At 31.8% G+C, this 27858-nt stretch overlaps 1 protein-coding gene across 2 annotated transcripts; it reads right to left on the minus strand.

The window, feature by feature from the left end:
- Positions 1-9547: 9547 nt before the first annotated feature.
- On the minus strand, positions 9548-27719 carry LOC104231999 (uncharacterized). 2 transcript variants are annotated; one of them, XM_009785092.2, is made up of 10 exons: positions 27569-27719; positions 26086-26302; positions 12341-12498; positions 12096-12241; positions 11235-11297; positions 11043-11135; positions 10559-10720; positions 10336-10442; positions 10112-10233; positions 9548-10029 (listed from the first exon to the last, which is right to left on the minus strand). In XM_009785092.2, the coding sequence occupies exons 1-10, from the start codon at positions 27675-27677 to the stop codon at positions 9773-9775; spliced, it is 1434 nt and encodes a 477-aa protein (XP_009783394.1). In that variant the 5' UTR covers positions 27678-27719; the 3' UTR covers positions 9548-9772. The 2 variants fall into 2 exon arrangements, with proteins under 2 accessions (XP_009783394.1, XP_009783393.1); XM_009785091.2 differs by having other exon boundaries at positions 26086-26305.
- Positions 27720-27858: the final 139 nt, after the last annotated feature.

A 27858-nucleotide genomic window follows, 5' to 3' on the forward strand; every position in this document is an offset into this window, starting at 1 on the left:
CAAAAGTTTAAAGAATACAAGTCTGTTGTGGAAAATCAAAGGAGTAGGAAAATTAAAATTATTCGAAGTGATAGAGGCGGAGAATATTTTCCTAACGAATTTAATAAGTTCTGTGAAGAGCATGGCCTAATACATCAAATGAGTGCCCCTTATACTCCTCAACAAAATGGGTTAGCGGAAAGAAAAAATAGAACTTTGGTGGATATGGTTAATGCTATGTTACTTAATGCACATTTGCCACATAATTTATGGGGTGAAGCACTACTAACTGCATGTTATATTTTAAATAGAGTGCCTTCAAAGAGTATGCATATTTCGCCTTATGAGCTTTGGAATGGTAGAAAACCAAATTTAAATTATTTTAAAGTGTGGGGGTGTATATCCTATTATAGAGTACTTGACCATCAAAGAACAAAATTGGGTCCTAGAGGAATTAAAAGTATTTTTGTAGGATATGCACAACACTCCAAAGCTTATAGACTGCTAGATCTAGAATCTAATGTCATTATAGAATCTATACATGTTGAATTTATTGAAAATAGATTTATAAATGACAATGTTGATGAAATGACTGAAATAAATGGAAAACGTATCGATGCTAATAAATTGTCGCTTTCTGAAATTATTAAAACTAAGGAAAGAAGTGATGATATGCAGATAGAACCAAGGAAAAGCCAAAGAATAAGAAAAGAAAAACATCTTGGTTCTGATTTTATTTCTTCACAATCTATAGTATTTCTTGTTGAAGGAGATAGGACAAACGGTTTGTAATCAAATTCCTATTGTATTAAATGTTGAAGAAGACCCAAAGACGTTTCAAGAAGCAATGTCTTCTAGAGACGCTGCCTTTTGGAAAGAGGCCATTAATGATGAAATGGACTCAATTATATCCAACAACACTTGGGTTTTGGTTGATCTTCCTCTTGGATCAAAACCTATAGGTTGTAAGTGGGTCTTTAGGAGAAAGTACAATACAGATGGTTCTGTCCAAACCTTCAAAGCAAGATTAGTTGCAAAAGGTTTCACTCAAAAGGAAGGCATAGACTATTTTGATACATATGCTCCTGTTGCAAGAATAACATCCATTAGAGTCCTTTTATCCTTGGCCTCTATCTATGATCTTTACGTACATCAAATGGATGTTAAAACAGCCTTTTTAAATGGGAACCTTAGTGAAGAAATATATATGCAACAACCTGAAGGATTTGTTCTTCCGGGAAACGAGAAGAAAGTTTGTAAATTGATAAAGTCTCTTTATGGTCTTAAACAAGCGCCTAAACAGTGGCATGAAAGATTTGATAGTGTAATACTATCAACCGGATTCGTACATAATAATGCAGACAAGTGCATTTACTCTAAATTTACAAAAGAATATGGAGTAATAATTTGTTTATATGTCGATGACATGCTGATTTTTGGTACGAATCTACAAGGAATTACCGAGACCAAGAAGTATCTAACCTCAGTTTTTAAAATGAAGGATTTAAATGAAGTTGATACTATTTTGGGAATCAAGGTCAAAAGAGATAACAAGCAAGTGACTTTGTCACAAGCACATTATATAGATAAAATCCTTACTAAATTCAGTCATTTAGGAATAAAGGGGTATAATACTCCTTATGATTCTAGTGTTAAGCTAACTGCAAATACTGGAAGAGCAGTAGCACAGTTGGAGTATGCAAGTGCGATAGGTAGTATGATGTATGCAATGCATTGCACTAGACCCGACATTGCATTTGTTGTTTGTAAACTTTCAAGGTTTACCAGTAATCCAGGTAATGATCATTGGAAAGCAATAAGTAGAGTACTTGGATATTTAAAATATACAAAGCACTTAGGCATTTGCTATAATGGTTTTCCTAATGTATTAGAGGGATATTCTGATGCAAGTTGGATTACAAGTGTTAATGATAATAAATCCACATCAGGATGGATATTTACTCTAGGCGGTGGAGCCATTAGTTGGGCATCCAAGAAACAAACATGTATTTCCCATTCTACTATGGAATCTGAATTTATTGCATTAGCAGCTGCTGGAAAAGAAGCAGAATGGCTGAGGAATATGTTACTTGATATAAAGTTGTGGCCACAACCTATGCCAGCCATTTCCATATTCTGTGATAGTGAGACTACAATGTGTGTTGCTCACAATAAAATATATAATGGGAAATCGAGACATATAAGCTGGAGACATGCTTATATAAGAGAATTAATTACAAATGGAGCTATAGCTATAATATATGTGAGATCAAATAAGAATTTGGCTGATCCACTTACGAAGCCATTAGGTAGAGATGTAGTACAACAAACTTGTGGAGGGATGGGGCTGAGACCCTTAAATTAAATACAAGGAATAGGAACCCCACTTTGAGTTAGTATACACTCTAACAATATAAGTTCAATGGGTAATAACAAGTTACTTGTATTGTTTAAGCACTGATCTCCTCTTTAGGAGCCCTAATTCTATTGTACTACTTACTGTTATATGAGGAGTTAAGGAGTTGTTAAATGCTTGTTATAACAGGGGCATAAAGACAAACTCCAAAGTGCATACTGTTACATGAAGAGGTTGATTAATCTTAATGGAATTATTAATGTCTGGAGTAACAGGGACATAGTAACTAATTCCACCTATATGAATATTGAAGTGGTGTCGCTTCTAGCAAGATTTAAAGGGTTGATCTTGTAAATATTCATGAATTCAGGAGGAGCACATGACCGTAAACGTGCTAAAGCGAATACTGGATTTTCTAAACTACTAGATAACGTTGTGTGTGTGGTATTTTCAGTTTTGGCTCAAGGATTTGCGGTTCAAATCTTAAGATACCATTATTATCCTGTTGTGGGAACTGGAAAGAAGGATTAAGATCAGAATATGCTGGATTTGTTGTTTCCAAACTTTCACTTCCATTAGTTTACCATAAATTGCATAGAGTAAGGAAGGTTTAATTAGATTATCAAGATTCGAACTTGCACATATATAGTTGAATTATGGTTTTTGTATCATTAAACTTTCTCTTAACAATTGTTGCTTCCATTGACATAAGTAATTGGCAACACTGTTGTGGTCAACATATAGGTATCAAAAGTTGATCGAATTGCATGTATATATACTGGGCTTCTATTATGGTTTGCTTCAAGATTGTTGCTCTTTGTAAAGTAGCAGTATGTACCTACTTTGAGATGATTATTTTGTAGGTATCAAGTGGAAATTTGGGTTGGAAAGCAAAAAATGATGGACTACGTGGTGTGACAATTTACTTTTGGGAGAATGAAATTCTTCTATGTCCTCCATTTTTTCAAAAGTTTTTTCCTCTTTTCTTGTTTTGATTCTTGTATCTTATTTGATAAGTTTAATTACTCAAATTGAAATAAACATTCTGGACTAAGCCTTGACTTGCAGCAGATTACATGCTAATTTGACAGTCATTTCCTAATTTTCATATAATGTTATCTCAATAACACATTAGATATTGACAATTTTCTTTAGGATACATTTCCCATGCTTATGTGTTTTCAGTAATATCGGAACTTTACTATGAACTCAGCTTCTTTTCTTTTCTTTTTTTGTTTTCAGCAGGCCACATCACTACTTGAATCTTGAGAGTACTGCTCCAGAATTCAACAAGTGTTTGAAACATCAGACAATATGGGAACCATAGTCATTCTGCATTAACTTTTGTATATCTTGTCTATTATGTGATAATTTTTAAGTGGTCTTGGTGTTTCGATTTGGCTAAGTTAACGTTGTGTGTTTGAAAATAGAGATTTTTACATACATATACGCTATTGGAAACTTTATTACCCTCCCTACTCAAGTTTTACTTTAATTACCTCCTATATACAAAATTACCAATTATGTACATTTTTAGGATTTAAGGATAATTAATCAATTCCTACAATCACTCCCACTCCCCCACGTTTCTCTCTTTATATTCCACTCCCCCCCACGTTTCTCTCTCCATATCACCCCCCCCCCTCCCACATGTATCTTGCACAAGAGAGCAGCAATTCTACCATTAATAGCCATTAAAAAGCTTTGAAGCTTTGAATTCGAATTTGGGTTTTCAAAAAATATTACTTGTTTGAATTGGGTGTTGTTGCAAACAATTGAGAATTCTCTCTACGTCTCTCAATCCCGAATTCCAGTAATGTAAAGCAAAGAAAAAGAGAGCAGCAATTCTACCATTGACAGCCATTAAAAAACTTTGAAACTTTGAATTCGAATTTGGGTTTTCAAAAATCATTATTTATTTGGATTCGGTGTTGTTGCAAACAATTGGGAATATGGTTTGAAGTTTATGTCTCAATTTTGAGGGTGTTTTGGTAAAGAGTAGACTTAATTTTGGCTAAATTTCATATTGAAACTCGAAGAAGAAGAAGACATGACATACATTATTCTGCAGAAATTGTAGGAAAATTGTAGAAAAATTGTGTGTGTGTGTGTGTGTGTGTATATATATATTTAATTTAAGTATTGTATGAAAGTTGAACAATATTGTATAAAAATTGTATTTAAGTTGTATGATATTGTAGTTGTATATAATTGAAAGTTGTAGATAATTTATAGATAAGTTGTATAATATATAATTAGTTGTATGAAATTTATTTTTACTATGTATAAATCAGATACAAAATATACAAAAGACATATTGTATAAAAATTGTATTTAAGTTGTATGATATTTTAAATGTCTTTTAATGAGGAAAAACAATGTATGAAAGTTGTAGATAAATTGTAAATAAGTTGTATACTATATAATTAATTGTATAAAATTTATTTTTAGTTTATATATATATTATTATAAATATAAAACTTTATCAAATTTGTATCCTATCGGCTCCGATGGCTTTCCCCTCAAGTGGAGCATGGTGCATTCACTTCTGAAGAGGATGAAACCATCATAACTCTACTCTTAGACGTAAGTGTTGTTCCTTTGAAAAGATTGTCTAGTGTAGGTCCTAGTACCAACTTTTCTTCTGGTATGAATTCGAGTAGTCCATCCGGATCCGACTTGAGAGATTCGAGTCTTTTCCATTTTTTCCTAACCTCTTGTTTATGGCAATGGACCTATCCCCCGAATCAGCGGGATTTTCCCTCTTCCTCCTCCAATTCAACATATCAAAAATTGCTCCATTTGTACCTGACCCACCCACCCACTTCTCTTTGCCTTTTGCTACCTCGGATCTGGAACCCATGAAACCTCGACTCATACTGCACAACCAATCCAGCAAACTCAGCCCCCTCAGTCGCCGCTATTAAATTTCAGACACTAATAATGGATTGTATATAATTTGTAAGTAATTTTTGTTTATGGCTAGTAATATATAAAACTAGGACAATTTTGATAAATAAGTTTCAAATATTGTATATGAATGAAAAAATCCTTTGAAAATATATCAGCTATATATATATTACAAAAATAGTGTTAATGCTAAAGAATGCAATACACACTTTGTAGTTGCTCCATTTGTTGATTAAATTTCACACTCATATATAATATTCAAGGAATTATCAGTTGGTGAACGTGTAACAAAATAATATAATTTTATTTATGTTGGGCTCAATTACTGAATTCTTATAAAATAATGGAATTTGTACACAAATAATCTGTCATATTTACTGTTTATTTTTTGGTAGCTATATATATATATATATATACAATTAGATTTCCACCAGTTATTTTTAGTTTAACCAGTTGGGGCTGCTATATTACTGAATCTTTATAATTATAGAGAATTTTTCAGAAACCACTATGTTGTAGTGATTATTAGCTTGCTATAGCTACCATTTACTAAATTACTTCCTATAGCTATGTTTTAACTTGTTATAGAGTATATTCGATGTATTTAAGCTAATGTATTAATGAATACAATAGGAAAAGTCGGCGGAAAAAAAGGAATTACAGCTAACGTATAGACTGTATTCATATGTATTTGCAAGTTGTATTCGTGAATACAGTAACGGAATTTGCGGGAAAAAAAAAGGTCTTCAGTTGTTTAAAAACGGTAAGTGAATCAATTAACGTGATAGACTCCTAATATAACTCAACAAACTCAATTATAACACACAAAATTTGTATTTCCAGCTATAGAAAAGATTCTCAACCGAAAAACACCCCAAAAATAGAGCAATCTTCAGAGATTCAATCCATCCTTTCTTTTTTTAGTGGTATCTTTACAAATAGATAATATATTGAAATTATATAATTACATTGAATACAGTTAACTACATAAAAATACATTGAATACATGAAGCATAGCAGGTTATCTATAGTGCAAAAACATATAAATACATACTGCGGATACGTTTGGATACATATATACATCTGAATACATAAATTATATTAATTAAAAAAAATGAATACATTTTACAATACATTGAATATATATTGCTGAATATATACAACTGGACAAAACAGTGAAACAACGTGAAGCTTTGAAATTATATAATTACATTGAATACAATTAAATATAGTGAATATATTGAAAAAGTAGAAAAAACTAAAGACATTGAATACAATAAAATACATGAAATACAGCGTGATACATTGAAATACAATGAAAAAAAAGGTAACTGACTCTTCAAGTTCCTTGGCCCCAAACTCCGTCCCCAATCCACCGATATTCAGCCCGCCTCATGTGGGGCGTCGCCGCCGGTACCGGCGCCCTCTGAGTCGTCCAGGTAGTGAATCTCTCATTTTTGCTTGGAAAATTTTGAGATCTGCACTTGTATTTCTCCACATCTTTGTTTCTCCTTTATTATTTTTTTCCCCGGATCTTTGTTTCTACTTACCACAACTCTTTGGAGCAAAAAAAAGTTGAAAATTGAGAGAGACAATGGAGATGAATCAATGAAGAATCATTGATAGAGAGAATGGCGTGACGTAGAGAAATTGGAGACAGATCCTGGAGAGAGAAGTTTACTTCCTATACGGTAATTTTGTGAGAGGAAAAAAAAAGGAGAGAGAAAAATAATACACAACGTATTTAATGGCTTAAAGGTAGGAAGTAGCTATAAATAGATATTTTGCTATAAGAATTAAAAGGTAGCTATAGGAAATAATTTTTTAAAAGGGTATTTATTTATAATAAATAAGGTATCAACATTTGCTATAATAAGTAAAATTTCCAATAATATAACTTTATTCATGTTGGACCGGGCTTTCTACTAGTAGGAAAAGAAGGTGGGTGGGGAGAGGGGTAGCAAAAAAAAGAGTTAGCGTGGGCCCTGGGGCATGGGATTCATTCTAAAGTAATAAAATAAAGAGAAATTTTCATAAAGCACTATCTTTTGGTAGTAATTAGCCATCTATAGATACCATTTGCTATATTACGGAATATAGATACCTTTTATGTGGTTATAAGATGTATTTGATGTATTTAAGCTATTGTATTCATGAATACAGTAGCAAAAATAAGCGTGAATCAGGGAAGTTCAGCTAATCAGTTGTTGTATTCGACTGTATTCATGGAGTAAAATATGAGATTACAGCTGGACAAATTATTGTATTCGACTGTATTCACGGCGTGAAATAGGGGATTACATTGTTTTTAAAACGGAAAGTGAATCAATTAACATAATAGACTCCTAATATAACTCAACAAACTCAATTATAACAAATTTTGTATTTTTTAGTTATAAAAAAGATTCTCAACCGCAAAATACCCCAAAAACATAGCAATCTTCAGAGAAATTATATAATACATCTGAATACATAAATTATATTAATTAAAAAAACATATGAATACATTCATGGCATATAGCGAGACAATGAATACAATGAAATAGATAGAATACAGAGGGATACATTGAAATACAATGAGAAAAAATGACACTGAATACAATGAAATACATGGAATACAACGAGATACATTGAATTACAATGAAAAAAAAAATAGTGAATACAATGAAATACATAAAAATACAGCGAAATACATTGAAATGTTCTACTCAACAGAGCAAAATCATAACAAATCTTATTGAACGTTGTAGCTAATTGTCAATACATTATTGACCCAAAAATTTCAGAAAGCATCAGAAGAATTAGCCAATCTCTGTTGCCAAAGCTATATCATCGTTAATTGTTAAAACATTATATTGACCCTATTTTTTCACAAAAAAAAAAAAAAAAAAAAAAATCATAAGAATTAGCCTATGTAGTATGCCCATGTTCCAGGGCCAACAGTGAGAAGATATCGAACTGCTACTCATCTTGCATCAATAAATCAAATTCAAAATCAACATCAGCAGGATTATTTTTGTTCCCAAATAGCCCATTGGAGCAAGGCTGTTCAATTGGACAAAGTTCAAGTTGTTGCAGTCGTCAGATGCGGGAGCCGGAGTAATTTCTGAAGTGGGCTTTGCACAAATCCGGTGGAAGGAGGAGGAGATCGGAAATTTTAATGGGATTGGGGAAGAGAATGGGATGTATCAAAGTAGAGAGAGAAAGAAAATAGTGAAACTGATTAGCGTATTTAGTGGCTTAGGGCTAGGAGGTAACCAAAATTAAAATTTTGCTATAAACCTTAAAAGGTATCTATAGAATATACTTTTTTTAAATGGTATTTATTTAAAATAAATAAGGTGTTAATCTTTGCTATAGGAGGTAAAAATTCCTAAAATAAATCAAAGTGAAATAATAAAAGGAATTTTGATCATTAAAAATGTAAATTTCTTATATTTAATTTTATGAAACTTTTAAGGAGAATAAACCCTTTTTGGGGTCAGTTGTGAAAATATTAGATTTGACTTCTGCTTACTCAATGTTACTACAACATTTTCCTTCTTTATGAAAGTAGTAAAAAAAAACTATTTGAAGTATTAAAATTTTAATACAATTTCAAATCACTTCAAATGAAAAATGTTTACAAGGTTGATAAAACTTACTTATAAATATAAATATCCATTAGAAAATGCATTCATCAGAAATGTTTAATTGTGACAAGTACAGAATTAATTGTGAAAAGTACAGATTATGTATACAATATACCAATTACTAACGCAATACGCAATATTTTTGTTTCCGTACAATGTCCCTAAATTTGTTACTATCTTTTTAGAAGTTTAAGAAATTTATTTAAGACAAAAACAATTTCTAATTTTAAAATTTACACTTTCCTCTAAGTTTACAAATTCTCTGGAGTATTCACCTTGTTTTGATTTTTCTATGATGAAAAGCTTAAAATAAATGGCAAAAATCACGCAATGTCCTTGTCTCTCCCGTGATTGTCACCATTTTATTGACGTCAAAACCTATAATTTGTTGCTAGGTATTTCTTCTCAAACTGTATAGAACTTTAGTATTGTGACCATTAGCAATTTAAAAACTTCAAAAAAACAAAGACAAAAACAGTATAATGGTTTGCCCATTTGGGAGTTCAGAGAGTGCTGAAATTAAATGAAACTATGTACTAATCACCAATGGCTCATGTCATATGACAGATGAGTTCACCAGGGTGAAACAGTGACATCATTGTAAATGGCAATTATAGCCATCTCACATCTGTAATTGCAAGTAAAGCCACAAGATACCTACAATGCAAAATGCCCCATTCTATCATCCAGTTGTTACATTCAACGAAAATAAGTAGTCAGTTTCAGTGCCTTGTACAAGTCAATAAGGTTACACTAGCTGAAACTAATAAGAATGTAGACACACCACAGTACATACGTTACAAGAAGGAATCACTACCTAAGTTGAAAATGTATAGCATTTTACAACAAGTCTGGACACCTAAGATCTCCACTCACTAGAATTTTACATTTATGGTCATAGCCATTGGTACCACCTTCTCTGCCTAGCGGTTGTTTCTTTCTTTGGAGCTAGAGTAATCCTATCTGCGTGAGCAACGGCCCATTTGCTAAAATCTGGGGAAGAAACAAGCTCTTCCATAGCCTTCTTTGTGGTGTCTCTAGTTAACTTATTCCACTCATCTTTTGAAAGTTTCTTCCGTTCAGGAGTGTTGTGGAATGTGGAATAGAATGTATCTGTTTCTGATAACAAGCTTGAAGGCTTGATAGGAGAACCTGCAGGAAAAACACGTAAGAGAAGCTCCACCTTTAACTTTTCAGTTCATCTACTAATAAGTAATAGCTAATTTAGGCTAACCTCGGGTGATTGTGTCATTCCGATTTCTCTGGGAAATCCTGGAACCATATGACCCTTTTATTGGTGATGTGTATGAATCCTGAGATTCCCAGAGATAACTCGTGTCTATTTGTGATAAATTCCTGCTTTTCATGAAAACCGGAATGTGAAAATATGAAGAAACTGCAGAAGAATTGGGTGAAAGAATGCATAAGAAATGGAAAAAAGAAACTGGGAAGACTCACTTGCAAAAGCGTAGAACGTATTTGGGCCGGATTAATTTTCTCAAGATTCGGGAAATCAACACTCCACATATCCATGCCTCCGCAGCCAATAAAGGATCCAGAGAACTCTGAAGAAAAAGTAAAGCTATGTAACTGTCCAATTAAACTCCAGTAAGGGCTATAGACCAAAAAGTGTGAGAACTTTGGAGGACCCACTGGATCTGTAGTAATAAAAAAAAAGGACCTGAAGAATCAAGGCAGAAGCAAAAACTCGAATGGACCAACCGACAAACTGAGATACTCCGATGTCAATGGATCCGTCTTCTGCAAGTACAAGTTTGTGAACAACCCAAAACCCCAACCAAGCTCCAGCAATTACGAGGAAAAGCAGCAGAAATATTGCCAACTGCAACAAAAGATCAGTCCATGACATCCAAAGCAGAATTCTCAGTGCAGAAACCAAAAGCAGATTGCACTAATGAAAAGTCAAATATTTTATCGTGAAACAACAGTAGGAGTTTGCAACATATGCTTTTCTGACATTAATTTCGGACATTTAACTAATAGACGCACTCAATATCAAGTGATGTGAGGATTTTCATGGGCATGAGAACCCTTAGCAAAAGGTTTTCCTAAAAGGTACCCAATATTGAACAAAATGAGGGGACAAACCCTAACATTCCAAAGAGTAAGTCAACTAATAGAACCAACAATAAGAACTTACATACAGGGTTGTACATGTCTTCACCAATACCAATCTCGTTAAGTATTGAACGCAACAATTGAGGCACATAGCGTAGAAAGAAAGATCCTACACCAAGCTGAACAAAGAAAATAGCAACATTTAATTATAAAATTTAAAAAGAATCGTATAAAGAATAAATGTTAAGAGTATACTTATACTAGGGAAAGATACCCACAATGGATGAATACAGGAATATTGCTAGTGAGCTCTTCCTACCAGTCGGAAGAAGCTTCATCCCCTGTCATCAGAAGTACCAAACTGTCAATCAGAAAATTTAAACATAGAACCATGATATGCACCTAGGTGCATACATCTACACATGTTCATACATGGTATATAGCTGCTATGCACATCGCTCAAATAAAAAATATTGAACATGTACTTTTAATTTATTATGATTAGTTAACATTGCTGAGGATGACATACATCATTTGATTCATTTGTTAGTTGGAATAATGTTTCTACTGGTAGTGTTCAAAATTGTGAATCGGGCACCCTCAATTTCTTGACTCGCTCCAAGATCGAAACATTTTAAAAAAAATATGCTAAACAAATTTAAGACATGAAACTCTCTGAGCGGACTTTCCTTTGTAAGGTGATATCATGAAATTTGCTAAAATTAGCACTTTTGCTAGCTTTCTTCTTCTTCTTTAAGTTTTCCAGCCAACATTTGGGTGGACTTTTGCAAGTTCTAGATCCATCTTCTATTCACACATGATTAATTGTATGAGCATTACTGTGAAACTTCTATGGTGCTACTCTGCAATTTTTCGTTGCAAAACATTTCTCATCAAGAAAACTAACAAAGTAGTTTAGATTCTGAAATCAACTATAACAGTTTGCTTTGTAGATTTGAACTACATGTCAAGATTTGAAACTGAAGTAACAATTCCAACAAGACCTTCAATGCTTCTTTAATATAAAAAACAGAGAGAAGCAGCAACCTAGCGCAGGGCTACTCTTTGCAAACTCAGAAAAAGGGATATTTATATAAAAGTATGTATCCTTCTTTGAGAATGCAAGGGTACGAAGTTACCTGGAAAAGAACCATCAGTACCACAAGAAAAACCCCTATTGCCATAGCACCACCATAGTAAAATACTAGAGACTTGCTAAGGAAGGATGCCAGAGTAATTAACAGTATTCCCAGTACCAGAAAAATGACACGATACCAAAAAATATCTGCAGAAAAGGATATTAAAGTCACTTAATAGAGCTAATGCTAAAGGAAAAAGAAAACAAAAAAGAAGTCAATTTCAGATTGAAACAGGGAGAACAAACCTTCATGCAGCGAGACCTGAAGAGTTTGCTTAGACGAGCTTGTCATTCTAATATCCAAGAACTTTTCATCGAAAGGCGACATAGATCTCACCCATGAACCCTTGGTTAGTTTCATCCATTGGCCTGGCGGACACATCCCAATTTCAAGGGATTGATTCCTGCAAAGTTGAAAAGGGCCCTCAATAACTTATAAACATACACATTATTTTAAGACATTAAAGATGAACTGGACCACCTATACCTATCAGACCTTCAAAAGGTATTTACCACTTTAGCTGTCTTTTACAATCAGATGCTATTTCAGTTGGAGAGGTTTGATTTTTAGGCAAGAAGCATAAACTTTGAAGCAAAAGCAACTATCATTAGACAGGTCATACCAGTAATTTTTTCTTTTTGGGCGATAAGCGGCTGATACTAGTAATTACTCACCAGTATTAGACATCAATATTAGCTTAGACATTGTACTACACAGCAGAAAGGACGGTCATAGGTTTAATTCCTGAGAGAAGTGTCCCTTCAACCATAAAGATCTTGCCTGTAATATAACCAGATTCTTAAATATGTATCAGACCATTAAATATTTTATAAGGCAAACGGACACAACTTTAACAAGTAACAACAAGTATACAGAAGGTGGGAGATTAATTAACATACGATGTGATTTAAAACAAAAATTAATCACGTATTTGTGTAAAGAGCTGGGTAGGATATATATATATATAAGATGGGGTTGGATATAAAATAAAGTCTAGGATATAAATTATAGTCTAATATAAGATAGGGTATTAATCAGAGCCTTATTTAATTTTGTAATCTTGTTCTTAGATGGTAAGATTGATGATATGATAATATTAAAATTATCAAGATGCAGTTGTTTTCTATATATATCTGAACAAATACTACTATTTTGTTGTAGGTATATAAAATGTACAACTAAGTCTATTATCGAGTAAAATCCGGTTTCTACGTCTAATTTAAACTCTTCTAGACTTGAGGTAAGGCTTCTAGCAAATATTTCTGGATTACTATAGTTATTACGATTAATAGACATTAACAATAAAAATATTTTTTGTGATTAAACTCTTATGTTGTAAAAATCTTACTCGGTACTCTCTCTCTCATTCTATAGACCTGTATTGTTACAGTATTATCTAAATTATGAACTGAAATTACCCCTTTTACTTCACTCTGTTCGTCTCTTCTTCCCAACCTTTTAAAGAAATAAATCTATTCTTAACTCTTTTTTTTCTTTAACCTCACCCTGACCACGGTTAAACACATATATACCCATTCTTGGTTATTTTCGGGTTTTACTTAACCGGTTTCTCCTAGGAATTTGCAGGTTACTCCATCAAAATTGTTAAGAAATTGGGAGGATAACCATATACTAAGAGTGATGTCTGGTTATTATCAAACTAGTAATTGAGGAATAATAAACATAAAGCTATACAAAATAACATAAAGCTGTAAAAAACAGGGGTAATATCTAGAAACATAATTTAGATAAAAATAAGTAACTTACATGTTTACAGGAGAGAGATTTCCCTTTCGGGGAAACCCGAAAGAGCTACTGGACTTTGGAATTAAAAACGAACACACGTAAGCGTAGGGATTTATTTATTTTACAGGCTTGAAGGAGGAACTACTAAGGCATACATAAGGAAATATTTTATAAAGGTATATTACAAGGTGTTTGGAGAATGGTGGGGGATTAAGAAGGGTGTTTGGATGGTTTTCTTCGACTTGTATCTTACTTCTCTTCTTCTCCTTTTTATAGCCAAGTTTTTGAAACGGATTTGAAAAATGGACTTCAAACATTTCCAAAAATCTTTCTTGTCCCGCCTTGTAGGGTACTTCATTGGGCCCCATCTTTACATGGCTTGAGCAGAGATTCCCTTAGTGCTTGTAACTTTTTCTTCCACTCAAAAATTCAGCTTGTCTTGTAGCACCACTAGCACTACCTTTTGTCACATCTTCTTTCCTTTATTTCTTTATGTCACGTCTTCTTTTCTTTAATTGTCTTTCGCATTGGCACGCCTAGTGGGATACCAGCATTATTGTTTTGACTGAGACCTTGCTTCCTTTTACGTGTCTAAATTATGTAGAGCTATTGAATCAAAACTCATTCCTGAATCATTTTCGTATGGATCTTGATAATTTAGGTGGTTTTCATCTTCGTAATTATCATCTTCCCCTGAGCTTTGAGACCTTTCTGGACTTGGATTACGACTTGGACTGGGATTTTTAATCATATGTTTGTCTTGTTCTTGAAAGAAATTTTCTAATGCCTGTTTAATTATGTTTTCTATTTTCTCATTTTAGAAATTATACTCTTCTTTTTTAATGTTTCTGCATGTGTTAATGTTCTAGGTAGTCTTCGTCTTGATGAACCTTCATCTTCACTTTTTGGCAAAGTGATGACAGCCATAAACGGATTTGATGTGTCTTTACCGATCACCGTTTGAACCGGACTAGCTGTCTCATTATCCGATACAGTAGATTTTGCTGCATTCATTGGGGAATGCACACCCTTCTCAGCCATTTTTTCTTGAGATGGAGAACTCTGTTTTGGACTACTCATCTTCGTGTCTTGTTGAGAAATAACTTGAGTCTGGGATTGTGTCAATTCAAATCTTAATGCATGTACTCTCTGTTCTAGTACCTTTACTTGCTCCATAAGTTTGGTTTTTCCTGGGCCAGGATTTCATTCTTCGGGTTTATTCGTTTGAAGGCTTCTGTCATTGATGAGCAATGTATTATCTTATCATTGTCTTTTTGGATGTTATATTGGGGGACTTTCTGAGTGCTGGGGAGATATAGTAGTTTGGTCCTAGTATTCCTCTTGCATAGTCTAATGCTTCAGTAAAATCATTAAAACTTTTGAAAAGCGGTTTTTCTAAATCTTTAATAGAGTTTAGTACTTCTAACCATGTCTGAAAAATACTATTTGTCTTACCATGTATAACTACATAGTATTTAAATCTTTTATCTTGGTTTTTGTCTGTAAAATATTGTCCTAAGGCATTAAGAGCCGCTATAAAATATTTAGAGTCTTTTTTATTGTATGCTATCCATAAGTTATCAATTAAACATCTTTGAGGTCTATCTATGACACATTCTGGTAAAACTCTAAATGATATGTTTGATGGAGGAAAGAATATTAAATTATGCTTTCCAAAACTTATCCTTTCCATATTAGTTTGTTCTGCAAAAGGTTGTGGCTTAAAATGAAGATTACCTAATACTGTCTGCAAGTATTTGTCTGAGGGTGAGGCTTGAATGTCCTTTCCCTTGCTTCAGTCTTGGGAACTATTGGTCTCATGTTGTACATGTAAAATACTTTTATTAACTGACAGTAATTTTAAGCCTACTTAACTGATCTGCTAGATTATTATCTTTTCCTTTAATATGTTCAAAAACCAAATTATATATTGATATAATATCAATAAAATTTAACCACCTTTTTCTACTACTATTCTTTGCGTTTATCTTTTGGTGAAACTTAACTATAGCTTCGCAGTCAGTTTTAACTGTTACTTCTTGTTTATTCAATATATATAATTTAAAACTATTTAATCCGTAAATTACAGCTAATATTTCTGCATCTATACTACTCATATTTCCTTTTTCTCTATATTTACCACAAAAGTAAGCACATATTTTTTCTGTATTCTTATCACTATATTTATTTGGTTTTGCCTTCTAAACTGCTCCCTGTCCTTCAAAGCTACCGTCTGTTTCTATAATTAAGTTGTTGTTTCTAATGGCCTATTTAAATCAGGAATATTTTTTATTTTTTTCTTTAATTTTTTGTACAAATTTAATGTCCTCTGTGTTGAAATGTTTTTGTCCTGTAAAGCATGTCTTAGCATATAGTTGTCCTGCTATTTTTCCTAAGTCTTTTATAAAATTTCTTGCATAATTTACTATTCCTAGAAACTTTTGTAGTTCTTTAGTATTGTCCAATTTATCTGGCATTTCTAGAGCCTTTTTGCCTATATGGGGTTGTAACTTAATTTTTCCATCCCCTAAAATTACTCCTAGAATATTTATATAATTTTTACATAGTTCCATTTTCTTTTTACTGATTATTATTCCATTGTCTACAAATAACCTAAATACTGTCTGTAGATATCCTAAATGTTCTTTAATATCCTTACTAAATACTAATATATCATCTACATATACTAAAACAAATCTCTTATATTCTCCAAATATACCATCCATTTTTCGTTGAAAAACTGGTGGAGCTGTTTTTAGTCAAAACGATATTAGTCCAAACGGCATTACCAACCATTCGAAATGTCCTTTTGGACAAGTAAATGTTGTCCATTCAATGCTTTCTTCATGCATTTTTACTTGTCAATACCCTGATTTACAGTCAAACTTACTGAATATCCGTTTTCCTTGTATTCTATTTATCAGTTCTGTTTTATCAGGTAACTTGTATCCGTCTGTTCTAGTGTTATCATTAAGTCTTTTGTAGTTTATTACCATTCCTGTTTTTCCTCTTACTATCTCACTATGATTTCTAACCATGAAGGTTGTTGACCTGTGTTTAGAAGTAGATCTCCTTATTACACCTAAATTCATGAGTTCTTTAATTTGAATTTTGAAGTCTTCTAAATCTTGATTTGTAGCTTCTATTGAAACTGTTTTAATTATATATTCTGGATTAATTATATCTAACTTACATAAAACTTTATTATTTTCCCAATGTTTTAAAGGTTTTTCTCCTATTATTTCTATTTCATCTAATATTTTTATTATATTATCTAGATCCTTTTCGTTTTTTATTATTCCTATCTTTTGTATTCCTGTTTTAAAATTATATAATTCTGTTTCGATATCTATTAGAGTATAGTCTTTTTCTAATATATCTTTGTCTTCATTTTCTTCTAGTATTAAGGTTTTAGATTCTTCTTTAATCTTACAGCATGTATTTTTATCTTTACATTCTTTACAACATTCTTTCTGATTTTCTTGCAGGTTTTTCTGGTTTGCGTTCAATCGTGTCCTTATCCTGGTTGCAGTTTCTATTGTTTGTACTGGTGTCTGTGTAATATTTTTAAAAAATATTACTCCATCTCTACTGAGTAGGCAGCTACCATTATTATGTAATATAAAACTTAATCCTAATACAAAGTCTACATTTATATTTAAGTCTCTTACCCAAATTTTGTTTACCTTGTAGCTAGGTTTATAGAAATCTAAACATGTATTTATAAAGCTGATCTGTGATTTATCTACGTAATGTTTGTATATATTGTGGGTTCCATCCATCTGCATAGCCGCAACTGGCTTATCTAAAGTTTTGATTAAATTTGAGGGAACTATCTTTTTATTTATTATACATCTTGTGCATCCGGAATCTACTAAAGCTAACGTTTCTATTTCGTAATCTTCTATTTTGATTCTTGCTAAAAAATTTATTGTACTTATCTTTTATCTTCATTATATATCAGCGTGTCATAGTTTTCTATACTCATTAGTTCTTCATCTACTTCTGTTATATTTTCTCTGATGTCTTCTAATTTATGTTTTCCCTTTTCCATTTTTTGTATTCTTTTTTCTAATTCATTTATTCTGGCTTCCAATGTTATTATTCTCAAATTCATAGTAGAATCATTTATCTCTTGGTATTTTTTTTCCTTATTTATTTTGGTTTCAAATATACATGAAATACACCCCTCTAGATAGCATAGTTTACATTTAGCCCTTTTATCTTTACTAAGGTACCATTTGCATATAAAACATTGATTACTATCTAATCCTTTATTTCTTTCAAAGTTATGGGTACATTCTTCCGATATGTTTACAAAAGTATTTGCTTGTATTTCTTCTAAATCTAATTTTTCTAATCCTATCTCATTTATTAATTCTTCTTCTTTTGATTCTGAGGTATCTATTTGAGTTTTTTCTTCTATATCTACACTTACTATAGAGTATATACTTTCATTATCTGACATATATTCGTCTACATTTATTAAAGTTTTTTGTTAATGCTCTATTAACTGTGAATTTCTTGTTTTATTATTAATTCTTTTTGGGCACGTATTTGCTAAGTGTTCTGCACTACCACAAGTAAAACATTCTAATTTATTTTTATAGTTTCTGTATGTTCTATACTTTCTAACATGTCTATTTTTATCTAGGTATGGTTTTCTAGCTGATGATTTTCTAAGATAATAATTTCTTCTATTATATCCCTTATTATATTGAGGTTCTATATGACTTTCTATATTTTCTCTTTTTATATTCATTTTTGTCATAACTTTGTGTTGTATACACAGTTGATCTGTAGAAACTCATATTATTCTGTTTTAGTTGTTTTTGTATCTGTATATGGGTACATTTTTCTTGTAGTATTTCCATTATATGTTGTACTTTGTGTCCTATAGACCATTTTGCATTTGGATTTTGTATTACTCCCTCTCTTTTATACCATCGTTCTTCTATTTCTCTTCCTAAAACTCCTGGTAATTTATTAAATAATTTTTTACCTAGATCTTGATCAAAAGCATTTCTACTAATAGCACAATAATAAAAATAATCATTTAAAAAAAAATTATATGAAACCAACTGCTTATACTTAATTGTTCTAATTTTATTAAAGCGTTCTTTTGTAATACTACTAATCCACTATTTGGATCTTCGCCTGTAATTAAGCTATGTATTTTATTTGTAAAATTATAAGGATTGCTATTAAGGTTTGAAAGTCTTGTGGAAATTCTGACTTATAGGCTTCCCATAAGCCCTTTGTTGATTCTCCTAAGAAAGTCTCCATATATTTATACATTGTTTCTGCGTCTGTGTCATTATAAGTTTTTATAAAGTCTGCCACTACTATTCCTTTCCATAGGTCTATTACCGAGTTCCAGATTTTATGGGTCATGAGCTGTTATATTTAGTATTTTACCCTTACTTCCTCCTTCTTGTAACCTTATAGGTTCTTCTATAGGCATCTTTTTCCTGATGGTTTTACATTTTCTGTTTCTATTTCTTGTCCTAGTCTATATACTCTTCTTCTAGGTACATTTCTCAAGCCAGTATCTACTGTACTTTGATGAGTTGTTCTCTGAGATAGACTTGGACTAGAACTAGTTGATTCCATTAATTCTTTTAGACTTATTAAAGATTATGTTTCTGTTTCTTCATAACTATCTTGCATCTCTTCAAAAAATTGATCAAATTTATCTGATTTTTTCTGTGAAATATTTTCCTTTCTATATCCCCAATTATATGTTCTTAATTCACATTTCTTAAAATGTTCTTCTGTTTTGCTTAAGGTTAATCTTCCAAGTTTACATCCTTTACATTGGAAAGTCTTATTTTTATTTTCTTTAACTAGTCTTCTTGCTTTTTCTAAGGTTATGTCTACTTCAAATTCGTCTTGTATTATTTCAATATTCATACATTCAGTATCACTATCTTCTACCGTACTTTCAGTTCAATCGTCTATTTCTTTATGGGTAGAATAGTTATAATCAGTAAACCTAATTGAGGTTTCTCCCTTTGAGTTTGTGTACATCATATGAGATTCTGGTTTAAATATTTTTGGCTTTGCGAAATATTCTAGATTTCATTCTAATCCAACATATTCTTCTGGGTTTATCTTAATAGGTTTTATTAATTTTATCCCTTTATTTCCCACTACTTCGACTACATCCTCTACCTTAATTTTAAATTTTGTATTACTATTAGTTGCCATTTTTCCTATGAAACCTACACATATCAATAGATTATTTCCATTATTCATTTCTTCATATCCTTTAGTCTATATTCCTATTTTAATATTTTTTTTTGAATTCTACCAAATTTATCATGAAGTCTGGGCTAATATAAAATATTCCTCCATTGTTGGTCATGTCTACTTCTGTCAAATCTATTATAGATTTCTTTTGATCTGACCATCATCATATACTATGACTAGTACTTTAATTCCTAAATTCTTTCTAGTTAGTCCTTTTAATCCGATTACTATTAATCTCATATGCATTAAATTCTTTTTATAATATTTTATTTGTCTTACTGATTCTGGGTTGATTAAATTTAATGTTGCAACTTTATTCCCTATGGTTGATAATTGTTCTTCTCTGTAATGCCTATACAATTGAGAATTATTTGAAAAATATCCTATATTATATAATATTTCGGGTTAAGTAACCTTAATTGATTTTGTTGAAAACTTTGTATGTCTTTGTCTATATCTATTATTTCGTTTAATTTCTGATTTTCTTCTTGTCTTTTCTTAGTTAAAATTCTTGCTAACATATTATTACCTATTCTATTATCTGAAAAACTTATTCTGGATCTTTCTTCGTTTTGTTCTTGACCCACCTGGAAAAAGTTCCATTTTGGGGGTTTTCTTAATTTAAGTCTGTCTTTTTGCGGTGTTATTTCACTCTTTTTAATTGTTCTATTAAATCGTCTACTTTTGGAATTTCAGTCTTTACCTCTTTTTCTTTAATAATTTTATCTAGTTTTTTATTAATTTCTAACAGTAATACTATTAAAGTATTATTCTGTTTTATTATTGTTTGATTCGCTTTTCCTTGAGGAGTATAGCTGGTAAGTCCTTCTGGATTGGGCTGAAGTCTTTCTGTAAATTTTAATGTGTTATCATATACTAGATCTACTTCTAGTTGTAAATCATTCATGAGAGAGTGATTTCTTTTATTATGTCTATCTTTTCTTTTAAGGTGCTTATCTTACTTTTTAATACTTCTACTTGATGTGTTATTTTTTCTACTAATCTGGTTGTTTGTATTTCTAGTTCTTTAGGTTTTTCTGTAATAGTTTTAATTAATTTTTCTATTTCGTTTTTTGTAGGTATTTTTTCTAGGTTAAACTTATTGTTCAGGAATTGTATTTTTCTGTCAATTTCTAGTTCTTGTGATTTTAAAAAATCAAAATTTTGTTCTAATTTTTCTAAGTCTTTCTTTGTTTAATTTGTAATGCTTCTACTGTTTCTAGTGTTCTTATTATGTTTTTATTATTTTCTTGAGTTTTCTCGCCAAGGTTGATTATTAGATCTACCAAAGTATTATATTGTTTATCGTCAGTGTGTAATATATGTTCTCCACTACTGAAATTGCACTTAATCACCGAATTATCTTTTAATATTCTATACTTCTTTTCTGGGTATATTTTTAAATCTAAATATTCTAAGTTCTTTAATTTATCTATTTTGTTTAACCTAATGGTATCCAAATTTTTTGGCTCTTAAAGAATTTTATTCTTTGATTTTCTAAATATATTTCTCCTTCTATATATTGTATTTCTCACTCTAAAGCTTATATGGTTTCTGTACTAATATTACGCTTTACTATACAACTTGGTTCTCTATTTATTTTTAGATCTGATTTTTCTATTTGTTTAGCTAATTCTAAAGTTGATATTAATAAAATCTTGACTTTCTATAGTATTTTCTTTAATTCTTCTTTTCTCTGTATTTTTCTATTTAAAATCCAATAGTTAAAAGCTATTCGTTTAGCTAAAGGATGTTGTCTTAACATATATTTTATCCTAATGGGATATATTTTATCTTATTTATGATTGTTCTGATATAATCTTTTTCTTGTTATATTTCAATATTAGTTCTTTCTATTTCAAAGAGAAGGAAATTCTTAAAATTTTCAGTATTTAAAATACCTAGTTTTGGTTTTCAAGAAGGCTCTGTAGTAATTCTAATGTTTCTCTATATTCTATGTTATTTCTAATGTTGTCTAAACTAATAAATATTATGTGGTGATGGAAACTTATGTATTTAGTAAAAATATGTTGTTTCATAAACTTATTGGTCCAAAAATCTTCTCGCTCTGATAATAGTATGTCACCCTGGCCACGGTTAATTTTTATTCTAGTTCTTGCAATGTTAATAAAAGTATTTTACATGTACAGCATGAGACCAACAGTTCCCAAGACTGAAGACAAGGGAAAGGGCATTCAAGTCTCACCCTCAGACAAATACTTACAGACATTATTAGGTAATCTTCATTTTAAGCCACAACCTTTTGCAGAACAAACTAATATGGAAAGGATAAGTTTTGGAAAGCATAATTTAATATTTTTTCCTCATCAAACATATCATTTAGAGTTTTACCAGAATGTGTCATAGATAGACCTCAAAGATGTTTAATTGATAACTTATGGATAGCATACAATAAAAAAGACTCTAAATATTTTATAGCGGCTCTTAATGCCTTAGGACAATATTTTACAGACAAAAACCAAGATAAAAGATTTAAATACTATGTAGTCATAGATAGACCTCAAAGATGTTTAATTGATAACTTATGGATAGCATAAAGACTCTAAATATTTTATAGCGGCTCTTAATGCCTTAGGACAATATTTTACAGACAAAAACCAAGATAAAAGATTTAAATACTATGTAGTTATACATGGTAAGACAAATGGTATTTTTCAGACATGGTTAGAAGTACTAGACTCTATTAAAGATTTAGAAAAACCGCTTTTCAAAGGTTTTAATGACTTCACTGAAGCATTAGACTATGCAAGAGGAATACTAGGACCAAACTACTATATCTCCCCATCACTCACACAAAACCTAGAAAAAACCCCCCAATATAACATCCAAAAAGACAACGATAAGGAGGGTGTTTGGCTAAGCTTATAAGCTGGACAAACTGGCTTATAAGCACTTTTGGCTTATGTACGCGTTTGGTAAAATTAAAAGTGCTTATAAGTTAAGTGCTTATAAGCCAAAAATAAGCCATAAGTTGGTCTCTCCCAACTTATCAAATTTCAACTTATAAGCACTTTAGGTTTGACCAAAATATTTATTATTCTATCCCTAAAATAATTCTTTTTAAACAAAACTCTTCGTATACCCAGTTCTTCAGCTGCTTATTATTAATTTCAGCACTTTTATCCAAACACGTAACTGCTTAATTTTTAAATCAGCTTCAGCACTTAAAAGTGCTTTTCAGCACCTAATGTTTATCAGCTACTCTAAATCAGCTAAGCCAAACGGGCTCAAGATAATATTCTGTGATCATTGTTCATCAATGACAGAAGCCTTCAAACGAATAAACCAGAAGAATGAAATCCTGGCCTAGGAAAAAACCAAACTTATGGAGCAAGTAAAGGTACTAGAACAGAGAGTACATGCATTAAGATTTGAATTGACACAATCTCAGACTCAAGTTATTTCTCAACAAGACACGGAGATGAGCAGTCCAAAACAGAGTTCTCCCTCTCAAGAAAAAATGGCTGAGAAGGGTGTGCATTCCCCAATGAATGCAGCAAAATCTACTGTATCGGATAATGATACAGCTAGTCCGGTTCAAACGGTGATCGGTAAAGACACATCAAATCCGTTTATGGCTGTCACTTTGCCAAAAAGTGAAGATGAAGGTTCATCAAGACGAAGACTACCTAGAACATTAACACAGGCAGAAGCATTAAAAAGAAGGGTATAATTTCTAAAATGAGAAAATAGAAAACATAATTAAACAGGCATTAGAAAATTTCTTTCAAGAACAAGACAAACATATGATTAAAAATCCCAGTCCAAGTCGTAATCCAAGTCCAGAAAGGTCTCAAAGCTCAGGGGAAGATGATAATTACGAAGATGAAAACCACCTAAATTATCAAGATGCTCAAGATCCATACGAAGATGATTCAGGAATGAGTTTTGATTCAATTGCTCTACATAATTTAGACACGTAAAAGGAAGCAAGGTTTCAGTCAAAAGCAATTAAGAGCAGCAAAGACAAAGAAAGAGCAATAATGCTGGTATCCCACTAGGCGTGCCAATGAGAAAGACAATTAAAGAAAAGAAGACGTGACATAAAGAAATAAAGGAAAGAAGATGTGCCAAAAGGCAGTGCTAGTGGTGCTACAAGACAAGCTGAATTTTTTAGTGGAAGAAAAAGTTACAAGCACTAAGGGAATCTCTGCTCAAGCCATGTGAAGATGGGGCCCAATGAAGTACCCTACAAGGGGGGACAAGAAAGATTTCTGGAAATGTTTGAAGTCCATTTTTCAAATTCGTTTCAAAAACTTGGCTATAAAAAGGAGAAGAAAGAAGAAGAGAAGTAAGATACAAGTCGAAGAAAGAACACTCTCAAGAAAACCATCCAAACACCCTCCTTCATCACCCACCATTCTCCAAACACCTTGTAATATACCTTTATAAAATATTTCCTTATGTATGCCTTAGTAGTTCCTCCTTCAAGCCTGTAAAATAAATAAATCCCTACGCTTATGTGTGTTCGTTTTTAATTCCAAAGTCCAGTAAGCTCTTTCGGGTTTTCCGAAAGGGAAATTTCTCTCCTGTAAACATGTAAGTTACTTATTTTTATCTAAATTATGTTTCTAGATATCTCCCCTATTTTTTACAGCTTTATGTTATTTTGTATAGCTATATGTTTATTATTCCTCAATTACTAGTTTGATAATAACCAGACATCACTCTTAGTATATGGTTATCCTCTCAATTTTGATGGAGTAACATGTAAATTCCTAGGAGAAAAAGGTTAAGTAAAACCCAAAAAATAACCAAGAATGGGTATATATGTGTTTAACCGTGGCCAGGGTGAGGTTAAAGAAAAAAAAGAGTTAAGAATAGATTTATTTCTTTAAAAGGTTGGGAAGAAGAGATGAACAGAGTGAAGTAAAAGAAAAAAGTAAAAGGGGTAATTTTAGTTCATAATTTAGATAATATTGTAACAATACATGTCTATAGAATAAGAGAGAGAGAGAGAGTACAGAGTAGTATTTTTACAACATAAGAGTTTAATCACAAGAAATATTTTTATTGTTAATGTCTATTAATCATAATAACTATAGTAATCCAGAAATATTTGCTAGAAGTGTTACCTCAAGTCTAGAAGAGTTTAAATTAGACGTAGAAATCGAATTTTACTCGATAATAGACTTAGCTGTACATTTTATATACCTACAACAAAATAGTAGTATTTGTTCATATATATATAGAAAACAACTGCATCTGATAATTTTAATATTATCATATCATCAATCTTACCATCTAAGAACAAGATTACAAAATTAAATAAGGCTCTGATAAATACCCCATCTTATATTAGACTATAATTATTAAAGTCTTTTATAATCTTGTTCTTAGATGGTAAGATTGATGATATGATAATATTAAAATTATCAGATGTAGTTGTTTTAAATATATATCTAAACAAATACTACTATTTTGTTGTAGGTATATAAAATGTACAACTAAGTCTATTATCGAGTAAAATCCGGTTTCTACGTCTAATTTAAACTCTTCTAGACTTGAGGTAAGGCTTCTAGAAAATATTTCTGGATTACTATAATTATTACGATTAATAGACATTAACAATAAAAATATTTTTTGTGATTAAACTCTTATGTTGTAAAAATCTTACTCGGTACTCTCTCTTATTCTATAGACCTGTATTGTTACAGTATTATCTAAATTATGAACTGAAATTACCCCTAAAAATATAGAGAGAGAGAGATTATTGACAGAATCTTAATGCAATTATTGAAATTCTCTGATCTATAGAAAAACAATGATTCACCAATAACAAAAGCAGCCATGAAGAAAATATATCAAGCTGCCAGCAACTTATCCATTATGATTTTTCACAATCAAAAAAGTCATTATGTTGAAACTACTGATCAACAGAAAGAATGAAATAGACAACAAGAAGCATCCGTCGAAATTTCATTAGTACTCAGAATTTAAATAACAGAGAAACAAAGTGTTAGTGGCTCACCTATGGAAACAGACCTCAACTTTAGGTTGACGTCCACTTGGATTGATATATGATACATTCACCTTCACTGAATGGGCATACTTTTTCAGATTCTTTAGCCTTGATAAGCCGTGGATTTGAACTCTCTCGCAAAGGACTTTAGTTCCTGGCTTAGATCCAGGAGAGTTTTCCACCACTATTCCTGGAGATATCTCAAGAGTGGTAGATTGAGATACAACTGCTGGATACAAAAAAGAAGGAAATTATAATAGGTTAATCCAGCATCTAATAATTGAAAGAAAAATCTACCATTACATGGTATAAACATGTTATAATGCCTTTTAGGAGCACATGCTTGGCTCTATGCTGTACTAACAGCTCGTCAAAAGGGAATGCCAAAAACATCATGCAACTCTTTTTCACCAAAGGATCATTCTTAGTCTCTTACCCCAAAAAAAGACAACCTCTTACCAATCAGCATCATATCCTAAGTATTGGACTTATGCAGGGGAACTACCCACTGTAAAGGAGGTGCTATCAGAAAAAACTACCAATTCTCGCTGGGTAAGCTTTCTCTCGATATCAAAATCGAGATTGAGACATCCAAGTGAACTCAACAAAAAGAGATAGGACACGATGTGCAAGTACATAACTTTAATAATAACATAAACAAAGAACAAAATAACGAGCTAGTACTAATTCACGAAGTTAGTGCATCCCGAATCAGTACTACAGATATTTGAGCACTAATAATAACAATTGAACTAAAAAGTGAGACAGAAGTTATTAGAGAAAAACCAGTCCATCTAGCTTGGAGCTCAGGAACCTCTTTCTTATTCCATATACAATGTACCGGTGTCGATAAACAGCCTAAAATTAATCAAAAAACGTATCTTTTCAATGTCCCAGTTTTGACAAGCAACAAGAAAGCCTACAAGTAATCAAAAGATGTATCTTTTTCAAAGTCCCATTTTGATAAGCGACAAAGAATCCTAAATATTAACCGAAAATGTATCTTTACCTACTTTATCTCATCGGAACTAGGGAAGACAAAATGACACTAGGTGATTTCTTCTCATCTGCCCAAACCGTGGTGGGCAAAGTTACTCGGTACCTTTGATGGTGGAAGGTAGCATATAGCCGGTAGAATTAATTGATGTGTGTGCAAGCAAGCCCGGACACCATATCTTTTTCTACTTCATCTCATCAGAAAGAATCTTCTCGAAATTCAAAAACAGTTTCAAATTGACTGTCAAACTCTAGCAACTTCAACGTCAAAACCAATAAGCCCTTATTCAAATTATTTATGCAAATAAGTGCACGCAGATTTATGTTACAAAAACTAAAATCCTAGAGCAAGAACCTTAACTCCTTAAGTGCCAAACACTCATAATCTTAAAAACTTCAAAAAAAATCCTAGCAAGTTGCTTGTGGGCGAGAAAGTAATGGAAAAAGAAAAAGAGAAAGAATGTTTTCAGAACCCTAGAATTTAAGAGAATGTTACCTAAAGACAGTTCATCGGCGTGGACTATGGAGGTCGAAGTGCGACATAATGCGAAGAGGAACCATAGAATAAGAGCAAATACTCCACGCGAAGAATTTGCTACACCCATTGCTTTTGCGATTGGGGTAAGGAACACACAACGTTTTCTTTTATGGAGGAGCAAACTGAAAATACGAAGTCATTATTTTCCGGTTTATATGAAAAGAAAATTTTGGATTGGGCTTGTCCGTGTTTTAGCGGTACGGTCTACTTAGAGGAACCTTTGGGCCATCGACAAGAGGCCCAATCTA

This window comes from Nicotiana sylvestris, chromosome 2 (assembly GCF_000393655.2).
Source record: "Nicotiana sylvestris chromosome 2, ASM39365v2, whole genome shotgun sequence".
NCBI lineage: Eukaryota > Viridiplantae > Streptophyta > Magnoliopsida > Solanales > Solanaceae > Nicotiana > Nicotiana sylvestris.